This window comes from Oryctolagus cuniculus, chromosome 1 (genome assembly GCF_051225735.1).
Source record: "Oryctolagus cuniculus isolate XC-2025 breed Fujian yellow rabbit chromosome 1, ASM5122573v1, whole genome shotgun sequence".
Taxonomy (NCBI): domain Eukaryota; kingdom Metazoa; phylum Chordata; class Mammalia; order Lagomorpha; family Leporidae; genus Oryctolagus; species Oryctolagus cuniculus.
The window spans coordinates 123494885-123518976 of NC_142867.1; the positions used below are offsets into that span (position 1 = coordinate 123494885).

The 24092-nt window shown below is 50.6% G+C and overlaps 1 protein-coding gene across 1 annotated transcript in view; it reads left to right on the forward strand.

Annotated features, from left to right (window-relative positions):
- BARX2 (BARX homeobox 2) overlaps positions 1-18818 on the forward strand; it is a 79451-nt gene extending 60633 nt beyond the window's left edge. Inside the window, exons 2-4 of the mRNA XM_008259259.5 lie at positions 2849-3149; positions 7841-7925; positions 17835-18818. Of these exons, the coding sequence (XP_008257481.3) occupies positions 2849-3149; positions 7841-7925; positions 17835-18101 (653 nt within the window). The 3' untranslated portion in view covers positions 18102-18818. The remainder of the gene's footprint in view (positions 1-2848; positions 3150-7840; positions 7926-17834) is intronic.
- The last annotated feature ends 5274 nt before the right edge of the window (positions 18819-24092 follow it).

A 24092-nucleotide genomic window follows, 5' to 3' on the forward strand; every position in this document is an offset into this window, starting at 1 on the left:
AATAAATAAATCTTTCAAAAAAATTCTGGTACATTTTGTTTTTTCAAAAAGCATCATTTCATGTTGTATGCTGGGAAATCCAAAGCCACAAGCCCAGGGATCCTAATTTTCTTGCTGTAGTACGTAACTCCCTGGTGATTTTGTTTTCCTCAGAAGGAATCCACAATACAAGACCTCAAGTTTCAGAGCTGGCTGGAGAGCTCATGGAAGTTGTAACACTTGGTGATTGATGGTTATTTCACATCCCTGTGGTTTCTGCTGGGCCTTGCTAGAAGTGTTCTCAAAGAACAAGAGAAGTTGTCTGTTGCAGCAAGTAGGACAGAGGATGAGTAAGAAGAGCAAAGCCAAGCGACAGAAGAGTTCCCGAGCTCCAGCAGCGCCGGGAGCACCTGCAGTGTCATGTGGCTGCCAACGCAGGGTTCATGCAAATGTCTGTTGACTCAGGTGCTTGCCTTGCCTTGTGCTGAGTTGTCAGCGCTGCCCTGAGCCTTCTGTGTCCTCATCAGATACCAAATAGTTAGGCTCAGAGATACTTTTATGGCACCAGTATACAAGGATACTTCATAAAGGTCATAGAAATGTGGAAGTAAAAGATAATTTTGGCACAAAGGTTTTTGAAATCTATTTTTTTCATTGTGCACTTTTTTTTAAAAAGTTATTTATTCATTTGGGAGGTAGAGTTACAGAGAAAGGTCTTCCATTCACTGGGTTATTCCCCAAGTGGCCACAGCAGCTGGTGCTGAGCTGATCCAAAGCCAGGAGTCAGCAGCTTCTTCTGGGTCTCTCACACTAGTTCAGGGACCCAAGCACTTGGACCATCTTCTACTGCTTTCCCAGGCCATACGCAGAGAGCCAGATTGGAAGAGGAGCAGCTGGGACATGAACCAGTGCCATGGGTAGATGCTTAGCCCACTGTGCCACAGCACCAATCCCCATAGTACACGTTTCCCACATAACTTGGGAAGTACCCTCATATAAGAGCTTGAAGTGTTCTTCGAAATTAGCTACAGAAAGACAAAATGATTTTCACATGTAACAATCAATACACGCTTCACCTCAGCTATTCAATAAGGAAACAGCTGTTTTACTTCAACTCTAACACTTCTCAGACTGTTGATTGGAAAAGCACACGTCTGGACATTCCTCAAGAAGGAATGGCACATGACAAGTACATGTGTGACCATACCCCATCCTCCCGCATGTCTGGGACAGTTTGGTAACCAGCCTCAGCCAAGCTCTGACCAGCCCGCAAGCCCGCTAGACAACGGTGCTGCGGCCAGCCAGGCAGATAGGACCTGAGGCTGTTCCCTAGTGGTGAAGATGCCTGTGTCCCACGTTGGAGTACCTGGGTTCAAGTCCTTGTTCCACATCCTGCTTCCTGCTGAGGCAGCAGTGGTGTCTCACGGGACGGAGTCCCTGCCACCCATGTAGGAGGTCTGGATGGAGTTTCCAGGTCCCAGGGTCTGCCCCGGCCTAGCCCCAGTCCTTGTGCTCATTTGGAGATCACATACTCTTCCTCTTTCTCTCATGTCTGTGCCTCTGAAAAGAATTTACAAAGTGGATCTGAGTTTTCACGTGAATTAAAATCCATTTCCCCTTCTTTTTTTTTTAACTTTTATTTAATGAATATAAATTTCCAAAGTACAGCTTATGGATTACAATGGCTTCCCCCCCGTAACGTCCCTCCCACCCGCAACCCTCCCCTTTCCCACTCCCTCTCCCTTTCCATTCACATCAAGATTCATTTTCAATTCTCTTTATATACAGAAGATCAGTTTAGCATACATCATTCCCCCTTCTAAACGTTATATGCATGTGACTCAAGACTTGGTGCTTAGAGCAGTGGACTCCAAGCCAGTAGAGCTCCATTGGATCCCAAATCTGCTTTTTCCTAGCTGTGTGATCTTAGGCAAGTCAGTTAACCTTCCCCAGGGACCATTTGCACATCTCTGCAACAAGGGAGTTGGATTAACTACTAAGCATCCTTCCACCTCTGACAAATGCCGTCATCCAAGGTCCATAGACCACTCCGGAGGCTTCCTCGTTCCTAGAATGTATTTGCAGAAAGACTGGTGCTCGGGAAGTTTGCATGTTACAAATCTATTTGGAGTCTCTAAAGTATGGCATCCTAGCTTTTCCAGAAGACTTCTTTTTCCTCTGTTTGCTCTCATTGACCCATATCTCTGCAAGGAGTATTTAGGCATTCAGAAGGTAGAGAGGGGAAGGAGTCACTTAGAACCAGAGACCTGCAGGAGCCTCTTCCACGCTGCGGGGTCTGCATTGTTGTGGTTTTTTTTGTTAGTTTTGTTTTGTTTTTTTGACAGGCAGAGTGGACACTGAGAGAGAGAGACAGAGAGAAAGGTCTTCCTTTTGCCGTTGGTTCACCCTCCAGTGGCTGCCGCGGCTGGCGCGCTGCGGCCGGCGCACTGCGCTGATCCGAAAGCAGGAGCCAGGTGCTTCTCCTGGTCTCCCATGGGGTGCAGGGTCCAAGCACTTGGGCCATCCTCCACTGCACTCCCTGGCCACAGCAGAGAGCTGGCCTGGAAAAGGGGCAACCGGGACAGAATCCGGCGCCCCAACCGGGACTAGAACCTGGTGTGCCGGCACCACTAGGTGGAGGATTAGCCTAGTGAGCCGCGGCGGCAGCCTGCATTGTTTTTGACACCGGGCTGTGCAGGGGTTACTTCTTCCCCCGCTTCCTGCAGTTACCTCGGCTTCCCCTTCCTCCATTATCCCTCCATGGGAACCGGAAGTCCTGCCCCAAACCACTGTCCCCACGTGTCCCGTGGGGCTCTGAGCCTCCTTCCCCAGCCCCTTGCAGTGACCTGCCTCCCCGTTTCTCTTCCAGGCTCCCCTTCCCTTCGGGCATACCCTCTCCTCTCGGTGATCACCCGACAGCCCACGGTCGTCTCCCACCTGATCCCTGCCACCCCTGGAATCGCCCAGGCGCTGTCCCGCCGCCCAGCCGCCGAGGCTGCGTGTGCCGAGGCCCCGGGGGGCGAGGCTCTGGCCAGCAGCGAGTCGGAGACGGAGCAGCCCACGCCGCGGCAGAAGAAGCCCCGCCGCAGCCGCACCATCTTCACGGAGCTGCAGCTCATGGGCCTCGAGAAGAAATTCCAGAAGCAGAAGTACTTGTCCACCCCAGACAGGTGAGGGCGCTGGGAGGGCTCCCCGCGGGACAGGCCCTTCTCAGCTCTCACTGGGGGACCTGCAGACACCGAGGATGGTTTCAGTGGTGCCCAAATCTCCTCCTGGGTTCAAGTGGCCTCTCCTTGACTTAACGGAACCCAGGAGCCTGCCTGTGGCTGGACTCACTCTGTATTTTAACTCCAGGACTCCAGTACCATGGGCAAAGGCAAGGTTAGCTTGAAGCCATTCACCCTGAGCATCAGAATCCTCTCCCCACCCACCTGTTTCCCAGCCGGATCCCTTTGCTGGCCAAAATCTTGCTTGGAAAGGGCTGGATGGATCCAGCTGTGGAAGCAAACGCCAGGCGTCCTAGTGGGTTCAGCCGGGACCACTTGGCAGACCTGGAGGAGGAGGAGGACGAGAATCCTTTCTCTGAACACCTTTGAGATCAGGTTGGGGTGGGGCGTGAGCCCCCTTTCTTTAATTTACCGTCCGAACTGCAGATGGACAAGAGGTGTGTCTTATGACTCCAAACTCACTCTGCACGTGGCTGAGCTAATGTGGGATTGGATTTATTAGGGGGATTTTCCAGGTCCTTTTATTTTGTGCACTGCCTTGTCCGAATCATATTTGGCTCCTGTGCCATCAAAGAGAAGGGGGCGGGGGGTGAAACTTGCAGCGAGAGGGGAATCTGAGTCACTAGCAGGGAATTTGTCTATGATTCCGTTACCTGGAAACCGTCAGCTGTTGGCTGAGGGTCTGACTGGCCATTGTGGCGGGGGCATGGGTCCAGAGTCTGCTCTGAAGGAGGTCATGGGGAAGGACCATGTGTCGTGACTGTGATGGTGGTGAGCTGGGGACCTGTGCCTGCATGGTGCCTGGTGTGCCAGGTGGGGCTACAGAGCCTTCTCGGGGGAGGTAACACTTAAGAAGAGCTTCGATTCTGGGGACAGGGCACTGCACACAGAGGAATCTGCACATAGAGAGTACACTAGCTTGTCGGGGGGGGGGGGGGGTTGTGGGCGGGGCATCTCCAGGTTAAGGTGTGGACAGGACCTGGTAGAGATGAGGTTGCAAAGGTGGGAAGGGCCTGGCTGAAGAATGGAGGCTTGGAAGGGGCAGGCATTTGACCAGAGTCCCCTACCCGGCTTCTGACTCCAGCTTCCTGCTAATGTAGTCCCTGGGAGGCAGCAGGTGATGGATTAAGTAGTCAGGTCCCTGCCAGCCATGTGGGAGACTTAGATTGAGCTCCCAGCTGCAGCCTAGCCTAGCCCCAGCTTTTGTGGGCATTTGGGGGTGTGAACCAGCCGATGGAGGCTCTGTTTGTCTCTCTCCCTCTCCAATAAATAAAGAAAAGGAGGATTGCAGACTGTTCCATGTAGGCAGCCAGCAGCTATTAAGAGCCATAAGCAACAGGAGCAGATTTACATTTTAGAATCACGGCTTTGGTGGCTCGATAACTTTGTTACCAGAGCTAAGAAATGGGGCAGGGAAACCAGTGAGGCAAGAATGCAGGGAGAGTCACTGTGAACCTGAATGCAGGTGGAACAGCAGGAACAAAGAGGAGAGAATACGTGGGAGAACAGAGTTGAAGACTGGAACAGGCAGATTCGACATTGCAGGAGGAAGAGAGAGGGGAGTTGGGAATTCTGTGGTTCCTGCTTTGGGTCACCACTGAACAGGGTTTCCATGAACTGACTTTGGAAGGCAGGGGACAGCGTGGGTCTGAGGAGGAGGAGGGAGTTCTCTTTTGCACATGGGCATTTGGGTGCCTTGTGGCGACAGTGGAGACAGGCCTGTGAGCGGGGCATCAGTGGGTGGCTGTCTCGATGCATGCCCTCCACAGGTAATGGGGGGCCTCACGTACTTGTGCAGCCAGGAGGAGTGGGCTGTGTCATTTCTTGAGTTGTGTAGTGGTGTGTCACAGCGGTTTTAGCAGCAGCAGTCCCATTTTAGGCCTGTTCTTTAGAAGTCAGAGAAACTGTTATTACAGAAATGTTACTTCTTCATAAACCTGCTGGGGCTCCCTGCTGCCTGCCCAGGCATCTCAGGTGGCCTGCGCAGGGATGATTCACTGGCCTGGGGAGGAGGATCCATCCGGCTGGCATCGAGCTGCTGCCTCAAGCCGCTTCTTCCCATCTTCCCTGCCTCCCTACGTGCCCAGGGCCATGAGTGCGCCCTCCTCCTCTGTGTTTGTTTGCCCAGTTTCCTAGGTGACTCCATTTAAGCGAATACGCAGGGAAGTGAGAATTTGTAACGGTGGCAGGTAATGAGAGAATGCCGATGACAGCGAAGTGTGTTTCTATAGCCAGAGTGAGTCAAGGAGGCATGGTTCCCAAGTGAGCTAACACCGCTTGCTGATGTAGTGGCAGAGCTGTGGGCCTTCCATTGACTAATGCACTTGATGGCCTCGGGTGACCCGGGCTCAGGGAAGCACTGCCAGGACCCAGGGAGGACCTGTAGGGCTGCCAAAGCCCCCAGAGAACTGGGAGACCAGAAGTCTGTGGCATGGCCCCCTTGGATCTTGGTTCTTAATGAATGACTGCTTGGGAACTGATTCTTTGTTAATGGAAAGAGCTAAGTGCTGTTGGCATGGGGAATTCGTTGGCTTCAGTGTGTTCATTGCTTTCAATAAAACTGTCAGCTTCCAGTGGCCCTGGCGCAGGGATGACCAGATAGAAGTGAATGCTTATTTATGCCAGGTCCCAAAGCCCCTTGAAGGAAGACTGTTTTTATCTTGTTCCTTCTGGATGGAGGAGGGCACAGTGGGGCGGCTGCCCCTGCCAGTGCCGACAGTTAGCCCCTGCGTCCGCAGGCACCCACTGACCTTCCTAATGCTCAGGGCTCCCCAGAGAAAGTCGCTGCTGAGAACTCGCACCCCAGACTGCCCCTGGCCCAGGCTTGTGGTTCTGTGGGCTGCGTGAGACCATGGGCCTTAGATCTGCAAAGTGGGCATTCCTCAGAAGTCTGAGGACCTTCAGAAAGTACTGGGCACTGCCCAAGCTGCATCAAGGTGTGACCTCAAGTACTGGTGTTGGACGTCCACATGGCTTGCTTGAGCAGCCTTGGAGATGCAGGGACATGGCTAATACTGGCTCAAGGAGGTGATCCTTCCAGGAGGTCTCAGGTAGACCTGGGGTGCTTAGCCACTTAGGCCAGAAGTTATGAGACTGGGGTTGGAAGCTTGGCTACAGGCTTCCCTTTCTCATTGCATTCACCCCTCATGGGGTGTTGGCTACTCCCCAAATGTAGCCTCCCAGAGTTACAGAGGAGAAAGAGGGGAGAGAGAGTGAGAGTGAGAGAGAGAGAGAGAGGGAGAGTGAGAGAAGTGATCTTCTATTTGCCAGTTTATTTCCCAGCCAGGGCTGGGCTAGGCAGAAGCCAGGAGCCTGGATCTGCATCCAGGTCTCCTAAACCAGTGGCAGGGGCCCAAGCACTTGGACCATCTTCTGCTGCTTTCCCAGGTACTTTAGCAGAGAGCTGGTTAGGAAGTGGAGCATCTGGGACTCAAACCGGTGCTCATATGGGATGCCGGCATTGCAGACAGCAGCTTAACCTGCTGCACCACAACACTGGACCCCAATATTCCCCTTTGAAAGATCCAACTTGTACAAAAATATTGTGGGTAAAGTGATTGAGCCCCTATACTGGAAAGAGCTAAGTGGGTTCAAATACTGCCTCCATCTCTAACTCTAGGATCCTCTACCAGGAATCAGATTAGTTTTTCAGCTCAGGGCCAGGTAGGTCTGTATTTTGGGGCCATGTGGTTTCTCACAACAACTCAACTCTGATGTCTCTGGCAGCCAGGCACAACGATGTAAACAGATGACTATGTCTGTGATGCAATAAAACTTTATTTACAGAACCAGGTAGCAGACAGGCTCTGGCCCTAGTTGTTGAGATCTTTTGAGCCTCCAGTTGGTCATCTGTGAGATGAGAATAATTATACCTGCTTCACAGTGCTGTGAAAGGAATACAGAAGCTGGCGCAGTCCCAACTGCACTCCGGAGTGGCTTTGACTTTGGGGACTTTTCAGAAGGCTGGAGAGAGATTCAGAACGGTTATTACAGTGGCATAGGAAGCAGGAAGGCTGTGGATCTAATGTTTGTTTCAGAGTCTTTATGGCGTTTAATTATTTGGAACATTTGAATTCTTGAAACAGTTGAGGGCAGCTGTAAGGAATGAATCGATCCATCAAAAAGTAGTTTTGAGCCCTGGTTCTGGATTTAGCAATGTGAGAAACATTTTCATGGCTGTAAACGAAGCTTAAGACATAAGCTACTGTTGCTGTTACATTAGGGAGGCAGAAATAACACATGGGATGTGATCAGAGAAGAGGTGAGAATGTGGGAACTCTGGGGGATGGTCAGCTCTGAAGGGGCCAGGGACGATGAGCCATGGGGGGCTTACCTGCTGGAGGTGGGACTCGGGTGGCTGTGAGGTGATGAGTGGTATTCACATGAGGACCCTGCAGCTTTGTCTTTCCTGTTTCCAGGATGGGACTACCCAGAGCTCCTTGGGCGTGGGCCTTTGCTTCTTAACTTTCCAGCGTTTTCTCCATAGGTTTCTTGGAAGGAAAGAAAATCCCCTTGAATTGACTGAACAGAGGAGAGTCAGACTTTGGGATCCACTACCAGGAGCAGGTCAGCTCGACTCAGTCCCCACTGCTGTCTACCATCTTCCTCATCCTCCCTTGTGTCTTATCCTGTAGGTTGGACCTGGCACAGTCTCTGGGACTCACTCAGCTGCAGGTGAAGACTTGGTATCAAAATCGCAGGATGAAATGGAAGAAAATGGTGAGAAAGGGGAGAGCGAGTGTAACCATGTACTCTCGTGGGGAGGGGGCTCGCCGCAGGGGTGCCATGAGGCAGGAAGCACCCCTTGACATCTGCCGTGGAGGAGGTTGGGAGGGTTGCTACGATTTGGCTAGGAGGGAGGCTGTTTGAACTGTAGGATAAGCTTTTGACCTCTTGCCCTGGATTCCTACCCAGAGAGAGATTCTTTTTCACTTTCTTTAGAAACCAAAGTCAAAGCCCTCAAGCTTCTCATTTGCCAGCTGTAACCCCAACTGCTGGCCCCTGCAAAGCACTTCCTTCCCCCACCCACCCACCCACAGCTAAGAATAGAAGGCGCAGTATTCTTTGTTTCTGATGACACGGAGGGTGCACCTGTTCTGCTGGCTGTGCATCCTCGAATGCAGGGGTTCCCAAGCCTTCGGGGGCAGCGCGGTCACCTGGGCAGCAGATGACTCCAGAGGCCTGCGACAGGGCTGGGAACATGCATGTTAACAAGCTCCCAGGCTCCCCTGGAGCACCCGGCATATTACTGCAGTTTTCCAAAATCTGAAATACTCCCACATCTGAAGCTTGCTGAGTGCTGTCAGGACACCACAAGACCTTAATGGGACGGAGCACAGTCAAAATGCAAGTGCCCAGAAAGGAGTCTGTAAAGTTACCTTCAGATGATGAATATAAGAAACACAAATAAATTTCATGTTCAGACTTGAGTCCGTCACCAGGATCTATCATTATATACGAGTGTAGGTAAATATTCCAAAGTTTGAAAAAATCAGACATCTGAAACACTTCTGGTCTCAAGTATTTCAGGTTAGGGATAAAGGATCTGTAAACTATAACCCCTGCCTCCGTGGAATTTATGAGCTAGTTGGAGAAACAAGTCTTGGAGAGCAGAATTGGCCATATAATAACTAAGTGCTGGGTGTTTATTGCATATTTCAAAACTTCTGTTATTAATCTATTTGAAAAGAAAAGAGAGAGACAAACAGGAAGAGGTCTCCCAACTGCTGGGTCACTCCCCAAATGCTCACAACAGCCAGGACTGGGCCAAGCCAAAACCAGGAGCCAGGAGCTCAATCTGGGTCTCCCATGTTGGTTCTTGGGCCATCACTTACTACCTCCTGGGATGTGCATCCCAGGAAGCCGGAATGGCAAGTGGAGCTGGGACTCAGATCCAAGCACTCCAATATGGGATGCAGGCATCCCAAGGGGTGTCTAGCCACTGTTGCAGATTTATAACCTGCAAGGATTCCGAGAAGAGAAGGTGAGGGGGGTTGGAGGGAGAAATTGAAATTGTAGGAAGAATAGAGTTCGGTTAACATCCTGAGACTCTGCAACACTGCGGCACACATGAAGCTTCCAGGGGACTGGTTTCAGAAAGAACCAGAGTGGGGAGGGAGCAGCCCGGGCCGTATTCCCAGGCCTGCCCCTCCCTGGCTGCTTTTGGGCAAGTCCATTCACTGCTTTCTGTGCAAGTTCCACCACCCACCTCCTTCCTCATCAATCATCGTCATCAAAATCAATGTCTCCCGAGCAGCAGAGGCATTGTTCAAATCGGTTATCAGCAATCTTCTCATGAGTCAGATGAGTAACGAATTGACAGCCTGCCGTCTCTGCCAGAACCGCCCAGGACCCGTAGGAGGACGCGTGCACCTCTGCCTCTGACATCACTTGTTTTTCACCAGCCCCTGTGCTACTGGCACAGCTGTGGGCTGCTTATTGAAGGTTATCAACGCTATGTAAAGCAAAATGGACCTCAGAGGAGGGTCTGCAGACCAGCTGAATTCAGGTCCCTTTGGCATCAGTGCCAAGCATCCAGTTCATGTTAGCCGTAAGTCAGGGACCACTTAGTTTCATTAAGCAGTGGAGACGCAGAGGCAAGATAGGAACCTGTCTGTTAAAGAAAAAGGCTTTGGAAAGGAACTCACTCACGTAAAGGAGACAGACCTGAAAGCTTATAGTTCTACAAAGTGTTCAGGGCAATAGTGGAAGGCTTTGCAGGGGTCAGGGTCAGCCCAGAGAAGACGGCTTGGGGGATGAGATGTCTCGTAGAGTGGTTGAAATGTCTCAAACGAGATGAGCCCAGGCAACGTGGGGGAGGGTACTGCAGGCACAGGGAGGGTCCAGGAGCCCTTGGGGGCTCTTATGTAGGTCCAGGTGGGCGGAGCAGAACCTTCAAGGGGGTTGTGTTCAGCTGCCAGTCTGAATTCTGAGTCCCTCAGAACAGCAGGGCATTGTTGCCCTCCTGATTGCTTCATTTGTTTTCCTGGTAAAAACTCTTTCAAGCTATCTCTTCAGGTACTGCGGAGGAAAAGAAAAAGATAATTGGGCAATAAAGATGTCTCAAGGCTAGTAACCTAATTGGAACTGGAAAAAGATTAGCACTTGATTCTCAGACTTATTCCCAGAGCTGCCAAGACAGCACTGTGAGAACCAAGATAGCATCTCGGACGAGTTTTGACCAGTCAGCATCTGTAACCTGTAGCAGGTTGGGTAAATTAGACCTCGCACATGAGACGGGGCACCAGCCTCTGGTCCACTGCTGTTGGCGTCAGCTCCGGGAGGATCCATGGTGTTTTTGCAACAGGCTGCAGAGCCTCCTCACCCTGCAGTTCTTCTCAGCTCTACAACACAGCTCTCTCACGAGATAGACCCTTCCCATCCCAGCCACGGAGTCTGCGTGGGCCACGCAGCCATGCACCCTCAGTATCTTTCACACTAACAGTCGCCAGGTAGACAGTATTCATGAAGTGGTTACTAGTTACCATCTAGGTACTCTTGGACAGTTACTTCAGTAAAGCGCCCCACTTGTACCTTACAGGGTGTAACATTAACAGACTGGATCTCTGTAAAACATGAACAGTGACTGCTACACAGGACTTGGCCAAGAGATGTTAGCCGCTATGATGGTTATTATTATTATTATTATTATTACCCTTTCCATTATTATTATTCTGTGCCTTTAGAGAATCCAAAGTTTTGGAGACTGGGATAGTAAACCCAAAGTGAATTCTGCAGGTTTCTGGGAGTCAGCAGTCCTGGGTGTCTGTCCTTTGTCTTCCCCCCTCTCCAGCTGTCTCCCCATCAGGGCCTGGGCCTTTGGGGCCCTGCGTGGGATGTAGTAGAGCATCCCACGTTCAGACTGAGCCCTTTGGCTGGGGTGAGTGACGTGGTGATGGGAGGAGGTTCGTGCTGGAGAAGCCCAGCTTCTATCTGGGCTTCATGGCCATGGTCTGCAGTTACCTGGCCCTCACTGGTCTCTAAAGCTACAGATGGTGGGAGTGGGGAGCACCCCAGCTCGTGCGCCTCCTAGGAAGTTGGGTGATTGCAGACAAATACCAGACATGGAGAGAATGGTGGCATTTGGGACACCCCACTCACGCATTATCCAGCTTGAAACACTGGTGAGGGTGTTAGAGGGGAAGAGCCAGGGGTTTTGTGTTCACATCTCTGCTCTGCCCTTTGGTTTGCTCTTTGACCCTGGTAGAGCCTTCCTGTCGGCTCAGTTTCCTGTCTGATTGGAAGGGAGGGAGAAGCTTGCCCTGCACTGACACTGGGAGCTGGTTCCCCACCTCAGCACCTTGGGAAGGAGGCAGGAGGCTCCATCTTGACATCTGCAGCAACAGGACACTTGAATTCCTGCCGGCATGGTTAATAGAAGTAGACGGGTGCTTGGTGTTTTCTGGAAAGCAGAGAGTGGTGTGCAGCCTTGCAGACCTGAGTCCCCTGGCCTCTCTAGACCCAAGGGCACCCAATGGGCTCTGGGACGTGAGAGGAAAAGGCTCCTGGGAGGAGGCCAGAGGGTGCATGTTAATGAGAAGCTCCGGCATAGGGTGGTTTTGAGATAATTATTGCATGTCTCAGGTGTGCTGGAAGGTGGGGAGCCAGAAGTCCATGGGGAAAGCAGCCAAGAGGGTCGTTACCTCCTAATTATTGCTTGCACTGGAATGTTTTATTCCATTTAGAAAATGGTCTGATTTTTTTTTTTTTTTTTTTTTTTTGTGGTATCTTGGGAAAACAGCCAGGTGGGGTCTATCCAGGCCATGTGGGTGGTGTTCTGTACTTGCTGGGCTGGTCTTGCTTTTGCCAATTAGGTGGCTTCCCCAGGCCTGCCCTTTTCTGACTTGTTTACTGCACGGGACAGCTTGTTTTGTGCAACCTCTTTCATTCCGAGAGGGGCTGCTTTCAACGTGGGGATTCCATCTTGGCCCCCTACAGCCCGCTCTCATGGCAGTCACAGTCAGAAACTGACTGGAAGAGGAGGGGGACGTCGTCTCCCCACAGGTGCTTCTGTCAGTGCCTGTGCCTTGGTAAAGTCCCCTTCACATCTGTGTTAGCTGTTTGGGTGAATTCAAGCTGATTGAGCCCATCCACAGCCCAGAGGAGCCGTTGATTGAGAGTATATGCTGTTCCTCATACTAGACACAGAAATGAATTTTGCACCTCCGCTGAAGAGCTATAACTATAAAACTCTTAGAAGAAAATACGAGAGTAAATATTCGTGACACTGGACTAGGCAAACTGTTCTTTGATGTGATCCCCAAAGCACAAGCACAAAAGGAAGAACAAGCTGGACTTGATCAAAATGAGACAGTTTTGCGCTGTGAAGGACATCATAAGGAAAAGTATAAAGACGATGCACAGAATGCAAGAAAATGTGTACAAATCTTTTATCTGGTAAGGGGCGCGTATCACAATATTTAAAGAAACCTTCAACTAAATACAGGTGGTATATCCCTAATCCAAAAATCTGAAATCTGAAATGATCCAAAATCCTCAACATTTTTGAGCATTAACCCAACATTTTGAACGTTGCACCCCTGAGCTCATGTGACAAGTCACTGTCAGATGACAGGTACACTAAAAAGACTGCATAAAATACCTTTCAGACTGTGTGTATAACATGTATACAAAATGTAAATGAATTTCATGTTTAGACTTGAGTCCCGTCCCCCAAGTATCTCCTTATTTATATATGTAAATTTTCCAAAAAAACCCCACACTTCTGGTCCCAAGTGTTTTGGATAAGAGATACTCAGAAAGACAACCACATTTAAAAATGAGCAAGGTATATGAATAGACCTTGCTCCAAAGTAGATCCACGCCTGGCTAGGCAACATGTGGAAAGAGGTCAAAGTCCATTTATCACCAGGGAAATGCAAACCAGGAGCACGGTGAGATGCCACTGCACGCCAGCGGTGATGACTGCAGTCGAGAAGGCGTAATAACAGGCGCTGGCAAGGATGTGGAGAACTGGAACCCGCATACACTGTCAGAGTGTAACTCATAAAGCTGAGTCCTCAACATGTTCGGGTTACCGTGTGATCCACTATCCCGTTTCTGGGTCTGTACCCAAAAGGCTTGAAAGGAGGGTCTTGCACAGACATTTGTGCACCCGTGTTGATTAGCAGCATTCCTCACAGCTGCCAATATGTAGGAGTGACCCAAGCAGCCATCAACAGGGGTGAGAGTCGGTACAATGCGGTGTCTGCATAAACAGACATAGTGTTTACTGATACATGCCACAACATGCGTAAGTCACAAGAACATTATTCTAAGAGAAAGAAGCCCGTCACCAAAGTCCGTGAATCCTGTGGTTCTGTTTGTGTGAGACGACCAGAGAGAGGGCTGATCAGAGGTGGGGGGAAGAAGAAGTTGGAGAGAAAGAAGGGGTGACTGCTAACGAGTATGGGATTTCTTTTGGAGGCCATGAGAATGTTTTAAAATTGCATTGTGGTGACAGTTGCACAGCTCTGCAACTATGCTAAAATCTTTAGCCCGTGCATTTTACATCGATGAACTAGGTGCTACGTGGATATCTCAAAGCAGTTTTTAAAAAGGACTTTTTAAGATCAACCTGTTTGTTTATTTGAAAGGCAAAGTTACAGAGAGAAAAGGTGAGACAGAGAGAGAGAAAGATCATCTACCTGCTGGTTCACTGCCCAAATGGTTGCAATGGCCAGGAGCTTGCAGCTCCATCTGGGTCTCCCACGTGAGTGGCAGGAACCCAAGCACCTGGGCCGTCTTCTACTACCAGGTGCAGGAAGCTGGATCAGAAGTGGAGCAGGCAGGACTTGAACCAGTGCTCATATGGGATGCTGGCATTGCAAGATATGCTGCAGCGCCAGCCTAGAACTTGTGTTTTGATCAGTTAGTGCATTCATTCTTTTTTTTTTTTTTAATTTTTTTTTGACAGGCAGAGTGGACAATGAGAGAGAGAGGTAGAGAGAAAGGTCTTCCTTTGCCGTTGGTTCACCCTCCAATGGCCGCCATGGCTGGCGCGCTGCGGCCTGCACATCGCGCTGATCCGAAGGCAGGAGCCAGGTGCTTATCCCGGTCTCCCATGGGGTGCAGGGCCCAAGCACCTGGGCCATCCTCCACTGCCTTCCCTGGCCACAGCAGAGAGCTGGCCTGGAAGAGGGGCAACCGGGACAGAATCTGGCACCCTGACTGGGACTAGAACCCGGTGTGCCGGCGCCACAAGGCGGAGGATTAGCCTAGTGAGCCGCGGCGCCGGCCAGTACATTCATTCTTAAAATTTATCACCTGCGTGTCGGCTGCTGCCCTGGAAGGAAGAATAGGTCGTTGATCAGTATTCGGTGGATGCATAGTTGGGAGTTACATGCTTGGAGCACAGGAGAAAGGAGAGAGGCAGGATCTGCTTTCCCGGAGCTTATGTGCAGATGGAGAAGACAGTATCAAGTCAGGTGTGTGAGCAGCAGAAACACCTGCCACCCTGATTACCTGTGCTAATACAAGGCCTCCCAAAGCCCCTCTCACCAGCTGCCTAGAAAAATCGACAGCTGCACCGGGCCAGTGTTCAGAGCCAATGGAACAGTGTGTATGACACTCCAGAGCAAAATATAAGTATTTTAAAAGTTATCCCCCTGCCTAGCTCCCGGGATTCTTGGGCAGGTCACACATTGGGATAGTAAAAGTGCAAGTCCTTTGAGGTCATCCAAGACCGCTTGGTATCTGCCACTCTATGGAAAGGTTTGTTCATTTAGCACAAGTTGTCAAATGCCTGTGTGTACAGGGACTGAGTGGGAGAGGCAGGTAAATACACATGCAGTGACAGCTCTGAGGGGGGGCATGTGCAGAGGGCATTTGATTCAGACTAGGGGTGAGGGACAGCTTCCAGGACCAGTCAGCCGGGTGGAGAGACATGTCCTGAGCAGAGGAAATCTGTCAGGAAAGTTCTAGCCCTTATGTACACACATCTGTTGGTCACTCTCTCCTCCACCTGTGAGATAAGTTAGTACCATCCCCATTTTTCAGGTTGGGAAACTGAGTCTCAGTGTGTTCACAGAACTTTCCCCTAAACAAAGCTGATAGTGGCAAAGTTGAAATGGACCTTAGTTCAAAGCTAGAACATTCCTACTTCTTTGAGCAGTATAAGACTGGTTTTATGGCAACTTTTTACTGATGACAGAAATATATATATATATACACACATGATAATTGTTGAAAACTTAGAAAATATAGAACAAAACATAGAAACAGACTTTAAAACATCTATGATCTTGATACTACAAATGAGTCGGTATAAAAGATTGCTTCAGTGCCAAATTACATTATGCCTTTTTTAGTTTTTTAGATTTATTTATTTATTTGAAAGAGTTACACAGAGAGAGAAGGAGAGGAAGTGAGGGAGGGAGGGAGGCAGGGGAGAGAGAGGGAGAAGTCTTCCATCTGCTGGTTCACTCCCCACTTGGTGGCAATGGCCAGAGCTGCACCGATCCAAAGCCAGGAGCCAGGAGCTTCCTCCAAGTTTCCCACGTGAGTGCAGGGGCCCAAGGACTTGGGCCATCTTCTACTGCTTTCCCAGGCCATAGCAGAGAGCTGGACAGGAAGTGGAGCAGCCGGGACTCGAACTGGCGCCCATATGGCATGCTAGCACTGCAAGCGGCAGAGTTACCCTCTATGCCACAGCGCCGGCTCCCATTATGTCTTTGTGTGTGTGTGTGTGTGTGTGTGTGTGTGTGACAGACAGAGTGGACAGTGAGAGAGAGAGACAGAGAGAAAGGTCTTCCTTTGCTGTTGGTTCATCCTCCAATGGCTGTGCCTATCCAAAGGCAGGAGCCAGGTGCTTCTCCTGGTCTCCCCTGGGGTGCAGGGCCCAAGCACTTGGGCCATCCTCCACTGCACTCCCTGGCCACAGTAGAGAGCTGGCCTGGAAGAGGGGCAACCGGGACAGAATCCGGAGCCCCAACCGGGACTAGAACCCGGTGTGCCGATGCCGCAAGGCGGAGGATTAGCCTACTGAGCCACAACGCCGTCCCCATTATGCCTTTTAATAACCTGTTTTTCACAAAAATATGTGCACAGCATTTGCCATGTCACTAAACATTCTCCTATATAATAATTGTAATGGCCATCAAGCCTTCTCTCTTTGGGATATACCATAGTTACCTACTGCATTACACAGTTGAAACTTTGGGGGCTGGCGCTGTGGCACACTAGGTTAACCTCTGCCTGCAGTGCCGGCATCCCATATGGGTGCCAGTTCTAGTCCCGGTTGCTTCTCTTCCAGACCAGCTCTCTGCTGTGGCCCCGGAAGGCAGTGGAGGATGGCCCAGGTGCTTGGGCCCTGCACCCGCATGGGAGACCAGGAGGAAGCACCTGGCTCCTGGCTTCAGATTGGCGCAACTCCGGCCGTGGCGGCCATTTAGGGAGTGAACCAGTGGAAGGAAGACCTTTCTCTCTGTCTCTCTCTCACACTGTCTGTAATTCTACCCGTCAAATAAATAAATAAAATCTTAAAAAAAAAAAAAAAAAGAAGAAACTTTGGACCATTTCCCTCCCCAGTTTTTGCTTTTATATTCAATGTTGTAATGAATATTTCTTAAAGATTTATTTGTTTGAACAGATGACAGAAAATGAGAGACAGAGACACATGCGCGCGCGCGCGCATACACACACACACACACACAGAGATCGAGATAAGACCTTTCATCCACTGGTTCACTCCCCAACTGACTGCAACAACCAGGTGTGGGCCAGGCGGAAACCAGGAACCAGGAACTCCATCTAGGCCTCCAATAGGGGTAGCCAGGGCCTGAGAACACGGGCCGTCTTCTGAGGCCTTCCCAGGTACCTTAGCAGGAAGCTGGATAGGAAACAGAGCAGCTGGAACTTAGCCAGCTCTTAATCCATTTACCCTGCTGCACCACAGCGCCAACGCCTGTGTTGAATATTTTTACAGATCAGTCTTGGTCTCAGTCTTGAAAGACACTTTGAGTTTAGCCAAGACATTTTCCGTGAAAAAAGGGTATGCACATTTTTAAGGCTTTGGGCTTGTATTCTCAGGTTTTCTTGTAAAGGTTGAACAGTTACAGTTTTCCCTCTACAGTGTGTGTTCATTTTCCTGCTTGCTACAACTGCTGTTGCCCTTTGAATTTGTCAACCCGATATTGGTTGCATTAACATTTCCTTTTTTTATTTCTTTATTATTGAAATTGATTTTTTATGTCTTATGATCTTTTTATTAAATGCCAGAATATACAATATTGACTAAGAGTTCACTGAACATTTAAAAAATGAAGCCATCTTTGTAGACCAGAGGTGATGGTTGATGAATATGAGAGGACTTCAAAAAGCTCATGGAAAATTGAATTGAAAGATGTTCATTTTGCTGTAAAAATGTTTTTGAAATTCATGCATAGTTTTTTCATAATATGCATTTCCATGAAATTTTTGAAGACTCCTTTGTATGCAGTGGATTCCAAATTTCTTGCACGAAACTAAACTTACCTTTTAATAATTTTCCACAAACATTTTTAAATCCCACCAAATATTTTGCCAAAACCCGTGACTCTTTTAAGGAATTGATCCTTTAGATGCTTTCGTGAGCAGGGTGGAGGGAGGAGTTACTTCTCAGGTTTAGTAACGGTTGTTTTTCTCACTCAGGTTCTTAAAGGTGGGCAGGAAGCCCCCACAAAACCTAAAGGTCGTCCCAAGAAGAACTCCATCCCCACGTCGGAAGAAATTGAGGCTGAGGAGAAGCTAAACAGCCAGGCCCAGAGCCAGGAGCCTGTGGAGCCCTCGCAGGCACAGGAGGAGCCCTGCGAGGCGCGGGAACCCGAAGCCTGCAGTGTCCCCTTGGAGGTGGCAGAGCGGCCAGGCCAGCCCCAGGAGGTGCCAGTAGTCTCTTTGGAACCCCCACCGTTAAGCTAAAAGAAAAGTCTTAGGGGGCAGGGGGAGACAGGGAAGAAGGGAAAGGCGAGAGGGCAGGGAGAACAGGGAGAGAAAAGCTTCCAGCGGCCTGGGGAGCTGGGAAGGAACAGGTGCACCTTTCTCCCCGCCTCCCTCCCTCTCGAAGTCCTCTGGTGTCGTCAGTGCAAGCGTTTGAAGGAGACTCGCTGGCCTTGGGCCACTTTCTTCCTGAAAGGCAGCCTTAGCCACGATGCCCTCGATGAAGGGGGACAGCACCTTGCGGCTGCCTGCCCTGGGCAGGGGCAACTGCTGTGGGCCCGGGAAGCCCCTCCTGGCACGCAGGGGACAGCTGCTGTCCTCCCCCTGCTGGCCCCTGGGCAGCCATCAAGGCAGAGAGGGTTGTGAGCCCTTGGGCAGTGGCCCAGGCTCCTTGCTGACTCAGCACTTACTTCTGTAGTTTTAAAAGAGAATTTAATGATTTGGTTGTTTTTTTTTTTTTTTTCCTGCGTTTTGGGGGTGGGAGGGTTGGGGTGAGTGGGCCAGAAAGAGTTGGGAGCAGGGAATTTGGAGCTGTTAGCCATGTTTCTGAATCACGTTGGTTTGTTTGAAGACACGTGTGCCTTTGTACCCATTCTAAGACGTTCTTGCTTCATCCACACAGTTGCCATCCCTGAGCTGCAATGCAGATATGTTAAGATAACTTTTATTTTTTAATTAAAAATAAATCTTTCAAAAGGACCGAGTGTTTGTTTCTTCCAGGGAGTGTAACTAAAACTGGCTGAGTGCAGCCCTGTGCAGAGACCTACAGAGCTGGGCGGATTCCTGGGCCTTCACTTTCCCATCTGTGAAACAGGCCCAGGCATTCCTGTCCAGATGGGGCCCCTGGGGTGCTCCCCACAGCCTGCCCCGAGCAGCTCCACCAGCAGCATCTTTACGTTTTGGGCCTTTGAAGATGTAGTTAAGTCTCCAAGCCTCAAGACTACATAAAAAGATGCCTTGCCACCACCCTATCCACCCTCCTCCCTCACTGATAATCATTTATTATTTCTTTATTTATTGTGAAAGAGTTGCAGAGAGGGAGAGAGAGAGAGAAAGAGAGAGAGAGAGATCTTCCATCTGCTGGTTTACTTCCCACATGGCCGCAACAGCCAGCATTGGGCCAGGCCGAGGCCAGGAGCCAGACATCCAGGTGCAGAGATACAAGCACTTGGGCCATCTTGCACTGGCCTTCCGAGGCCATTAGCAGGGAGCTGGATTGGAAGTGGAGCATCCAGGACACGAACTGGCACCCATATGGGATGCTGGTGCTGCAGGCCTTGGCTTTAACCCTCTACACCACAGTGCCAGCCCCTGCTTTGCAACTTTTAACAAAAGAAGATCTGAGAACTACTTGGCTGGATACGCTGGGTCATTTTTTAATTTTTTTTTTTTTTTTTGACAGACTGGACAGTGAGAGAGAGACAGAGAGAAAGGTCTTCCTTTGCTGTTGGTTCACTCTCCAATGGCCACCGCGGCTGGCGCGCTGCAGCTGGCGCATCACGCTGATCCGAAGCCAGGAGCCAGGTGCTTCTCCTGGTCTCCCATGGGGTGCAGGGCCCAAGCACTTGGGCCATCCTCCACTGCACTCCCTGGCCACAGCAGAGAGCTGGCCTGGAAGAGGGGCAACCGGGACTAGAACCCGGTGTGCCGGCGCCTCAAGGCAGAGGATTAGCCTATTGAGCCACAGCACCGGCCAGCGCTGGGTCTTTTTTGTTTGTTTGTTTGTTTTTGTTTTTGTTTTTGTTTTTTTTTTGACAGGCAGAGTGGACAGTGAGAGAGAGAAATAGAGAGAAAGGTCTTCCTTTGCCATTGGTTCACCCTCCAATGGCCGCCACGGCCGGCGCGTTGCAACCAGCGCACTGCGCTGATCCGATGGCAGGAGCCAGGTACTTACCCTGGTCTCCCATGGGGTGCAGGGCCCAAGCACTTGGGCCATCCTCCACTGCACTCCCTGGCCACAGCAGAGAGCTGGCCTGGAAGAGGGGCAACGGGGACAGAATCCGGCGCCCTGACCAGGACTAGAACCCGGTGTGCCGGCGCCGCAAGGCGGAGGATTAGCCTAGTGAGCCACGGCACCAGCCTAGCGCTGGGTCATTTTAAATTTAAAAATGGCATCCCACTTTTGATAAGACCAAGAAACAGGTCGTCCCCTAACCACCAGAAAGGAGGGCTATGCCCACCTCTGTTAATTGTGAGATTCTCATGCATTCTGGCTCAGAGACCTGGTCTTCCCCTGGGGTCGTCTGTGGCACTGGCCCTCTGCAGTGCCCTCCAGGACAGGGTTGCCTGCCATTCGGGACCTGCCAGGTGTTAATTACATGGCCACGGTGCTAAGTTGCAGGCTTGGAGGATCCCAACAGCCGACCTTAGCAGTGGAGACCTAAACCTGCAGCTAGTTCTGTAAAACCAGCCCATCATGTATTTAAGAGTTAAACAGGAAAGATCGCCTGTTTTCAGCCCTCTGGCTGCCTGCTTCTCTCCATTAACGCAGACGGATGGAAAGTAACTGGCGGCTGACCTTGCCCATGTAGTGCGTCCATTCCCTTTGCAACCGAAGGAAAGCAGCTCATCTTCTTAAGTGCTGTGAACACAGACACAGGCTTTGGAGAATCAGTTTGTGCAGACAACGCCTGCTACCCATGCAAGGGAGGTTTTTGTTTTTGTTTTTGTTTTGTTTTGCTTTTTTTTGTTTGTTTGTTTTTTTTTGACAGGCAGAGTGGACAGTGAGAGACAGAGAGAAAGGTCTTCCTTTTGCCGTTGGTTCACCCTCCAATGGCCGCCGCGGCCGGCACCCTGCGGCCAGCGCACCGCGCTGATCCGATGGCAGGAGCCAGGTGCTTCTCCTGGTCTCCCATGGGGTGCAGGGCCCAAGCACTTGGGCCATCCTCCACTGCACTTCCTTGGCCACAGCAGAGAGCTGGACTGGAAGAGGGGCAACCGGGACAGAATCCGGCGCCCCGACCGGGACTAGAACCCGGTGTGTCGGCACCGCTAGGCAGAGGATTAGCCTAGTGAGCCGCGGCGCCGGCCCGCAAGGTAGGTTTCTAACAACAAGCGTGTAGAAAGCTGTCTCCCTCACCTCCAGCCCACCCCACTGTGCACGGTTATGATCTGCCTGCCACGTGGTGTTGGGCTGGGCCACAGAGGGTAACCGTGCCTAGAGAAAGCAAGGTGGGAACTGTTGCGCTGTTATCCCACCCCCGACAGGCCATGCCTTTGGATGCTTGCGTCCCAAGGCGGTGGGACTTTGGTCTCTTGCCCTGGGCTCTCCTGGTGTCCTCTGAGTTGTGTGGTGGTGACTGCCACCCCACAGATACAGGTGTGCAGATGCCCATGCTGGTGTTCCCTGATGCTAGGGGCCACATCCTGTCTCTGACATCAGCTCCTGCTCCTTGGGCTGTCCTCTTTGGTTTTGGTATTGCCTTAGGGTTGATGGTAACTTACTGGCAAGTTTAAGAATTTGGGTTATCTTTCCCACTGTATTGCAAGTCCCAGTCCATGGTTAACTTCTCCTATAAGCCTTTGGCTTGTCTTCCAGCTTCAGATCTGCATGAGGTTGGCATGGTGACAGGGAGAAGGGCCAGAGGTGGGCTTTTGGCATTTGCGCCATATTGGAGTGCCTCGTTTGAGTCTTGGCTGTGCTTCTGATCCAGTCTCCCTAATGCTCACCCTGGGAGGCAGTATATGATAGCCCAAGCACTTGAGTATCGCTCACATGGGATATTGGGCCAAGTTCTGAGCTCCTGGCTTCAGCTTGGATTAAGTCCTGGAGGCGTTTCGGGAGTGAATGAACTGATGGGAGATTCTCTCTCTCTCTCTCTCTCTCTCTCTCTCTTACTCCCCCTTCCTCCCTCCCTCCCTTTCAAATAAATACATTTTTAAAAATAGTAATGAAAACAACAGAGGCCAAGCTGGGCTTTTTTGTTAAAAAAAGTTTTAACTGACTAAAATTGTATATATTGTATACAACATGATGTTTCATTTTTTAACAACTTATTTATTTGAAATGCAAAATTAGAGAGAAAAATATATCTGCCATCCACTGGTTCACTCCCCAGATAGCTGCAATGGCCAGGGTTGGACCAGACCAAACCCAGGAGCCCAGAGCTTCCTCTGGGTCTTCCATGTGGGTAGCAAGGGACCAAGCTCTTGGGTACTCTTCTGTTGCATTCCCAGGCACATTAACAGGGAGCAGGATTGGAAGTAGAGCAGCCAGGACTCGAACTGGCACCAATATGGGATGCCAACATTGCAGGTGGCGGCCTAACTGGTTATACCACACCACCGGCCCAACATGGTGTGTTCAAGTACGTATACATTATGGAATGGCTAAATCAAACTATGTATTATTACCCTTCATACTTTGGTGCTGAGAATACTTAAAATCTACTCTCAAATTTTCAAGTGTTCAGTGCATTATTAGCTGGAGTCAATGTGTTGGACAGTAAATCTGAAACGTATTCCTCCTGTCTAAATAAAATTCTGTACCGTTCTACCAACAGCCCCCCACGGCCACACACCCTCCTCCCCTTGCCTCTGGCAATCACCACTTTACTGTCTATTTATGTGAGCTCAGCTTTTTCAGATTCCACACGTACATGCAATCACGAGGTATTTATCTTTCTGTGCCTGGCTTATTTCACTTACTAGAGTGTCCTCCGGGTTTATCCATGTTGTCACAGATGACAGGATTTCCTTCTCTCCCGTGGCTGAGTAACGTTCCATTGTGTCTATACGCCACATTTTCTTTATCCGTGCATTCGTTGTGAACACTCAGTTTGCATGCATGTAGTAGCTGTTGTGAATGGTGCTGCAGTAAACGTGGGAGTGCACGTTTAGTGACACACTGATTTTATTTCCTCTGTGTATGTACCTGGTCATGGAATCGATTATATGCTAACCCTCTTTTTAACTTTTTTTTGAGGACAGGGCTGAGCCTTTTGACTGTGAACAGACTGTGAATGTCCTCTATGGCAGTGTGTCTCATCTGCAACCAAACCCTACGCTTGCCCATTGCTCCCCAGTTCCCAAGACATATGACAGCATCCAGAGCCCAGCTCCACGGGTTTTCTCTGGAAGGGGACTAGGAGGCCTTTCTGTGCAGGGCCTGGGGCAGGCTATGCAGTGACCTCCAACACGCAGCGTGCAGTGTCTTTTTCGTGGACTCTGGCCTTCGCTTCTGTGGTCACCCCTCTGCAGTCCTTGCTGAAGAAATCATGCTCTTGTTCCGTGGCTTCCAGGGTGGTGACCCTGAGGGGTCAGCGTCCTACGTGAGGGTCCAGTCACCTGCGGCTTTTTGAAGTTTGGTCCCACTGTTTCTCAGCTTTGAGAAGCTGATCACGTAGAGACATCGGCCCTCTTCTCTAGGAAGTGGTCTTCTTTGGGAGGCTTGGAGAGCACTGTGCCAGGCACCTGGACCTGCTGCGGCACCCCACCCTGGGGCGGTACAATTAGCTGTTTCTTCTGGTTTTACCCAGCGTGTGAACCAGAAAGAGGCCGTGGTCTTTCCCTGGGCCCATCCTGTGCTTAGGAGCTGTGTTGAGAGGCAAACTCTGGGCCGCATTCCCTGAAAAGGGTCTTCATCGGGCATCCCCGCTCCTGCACAAGGGCCTGTGGTGGAGCTGTCAGCCCAGGCTGCTCCCTGTGTCCCAACACCGGCAGGCTCGGAAGGCAGGTTCCCTGCCTCGCTCCCACCGTGGGCATGTGCCTCTTCTCTGTTGGAGAGCAAAGAGTTCCTGGCAGATGCAGACTCAGAGAGCATCCAAGCCTGCTTGTCTGACAGTGCGTCTGGGTCATGGGTCACTGTTTCCGTCAGGTTGCTTACTCGTGGTCTGCACTCCCCCCCCGGCTTTGATATGGGGGAAATGGGCTGGATGATCAGGTGGGTATAAATGATCTGGAAGACTTGTCACGATTTCTGTGCAGCCCTGCACTGCAGAGACATCCCTTCACACTTCAACCCAATATGCCACT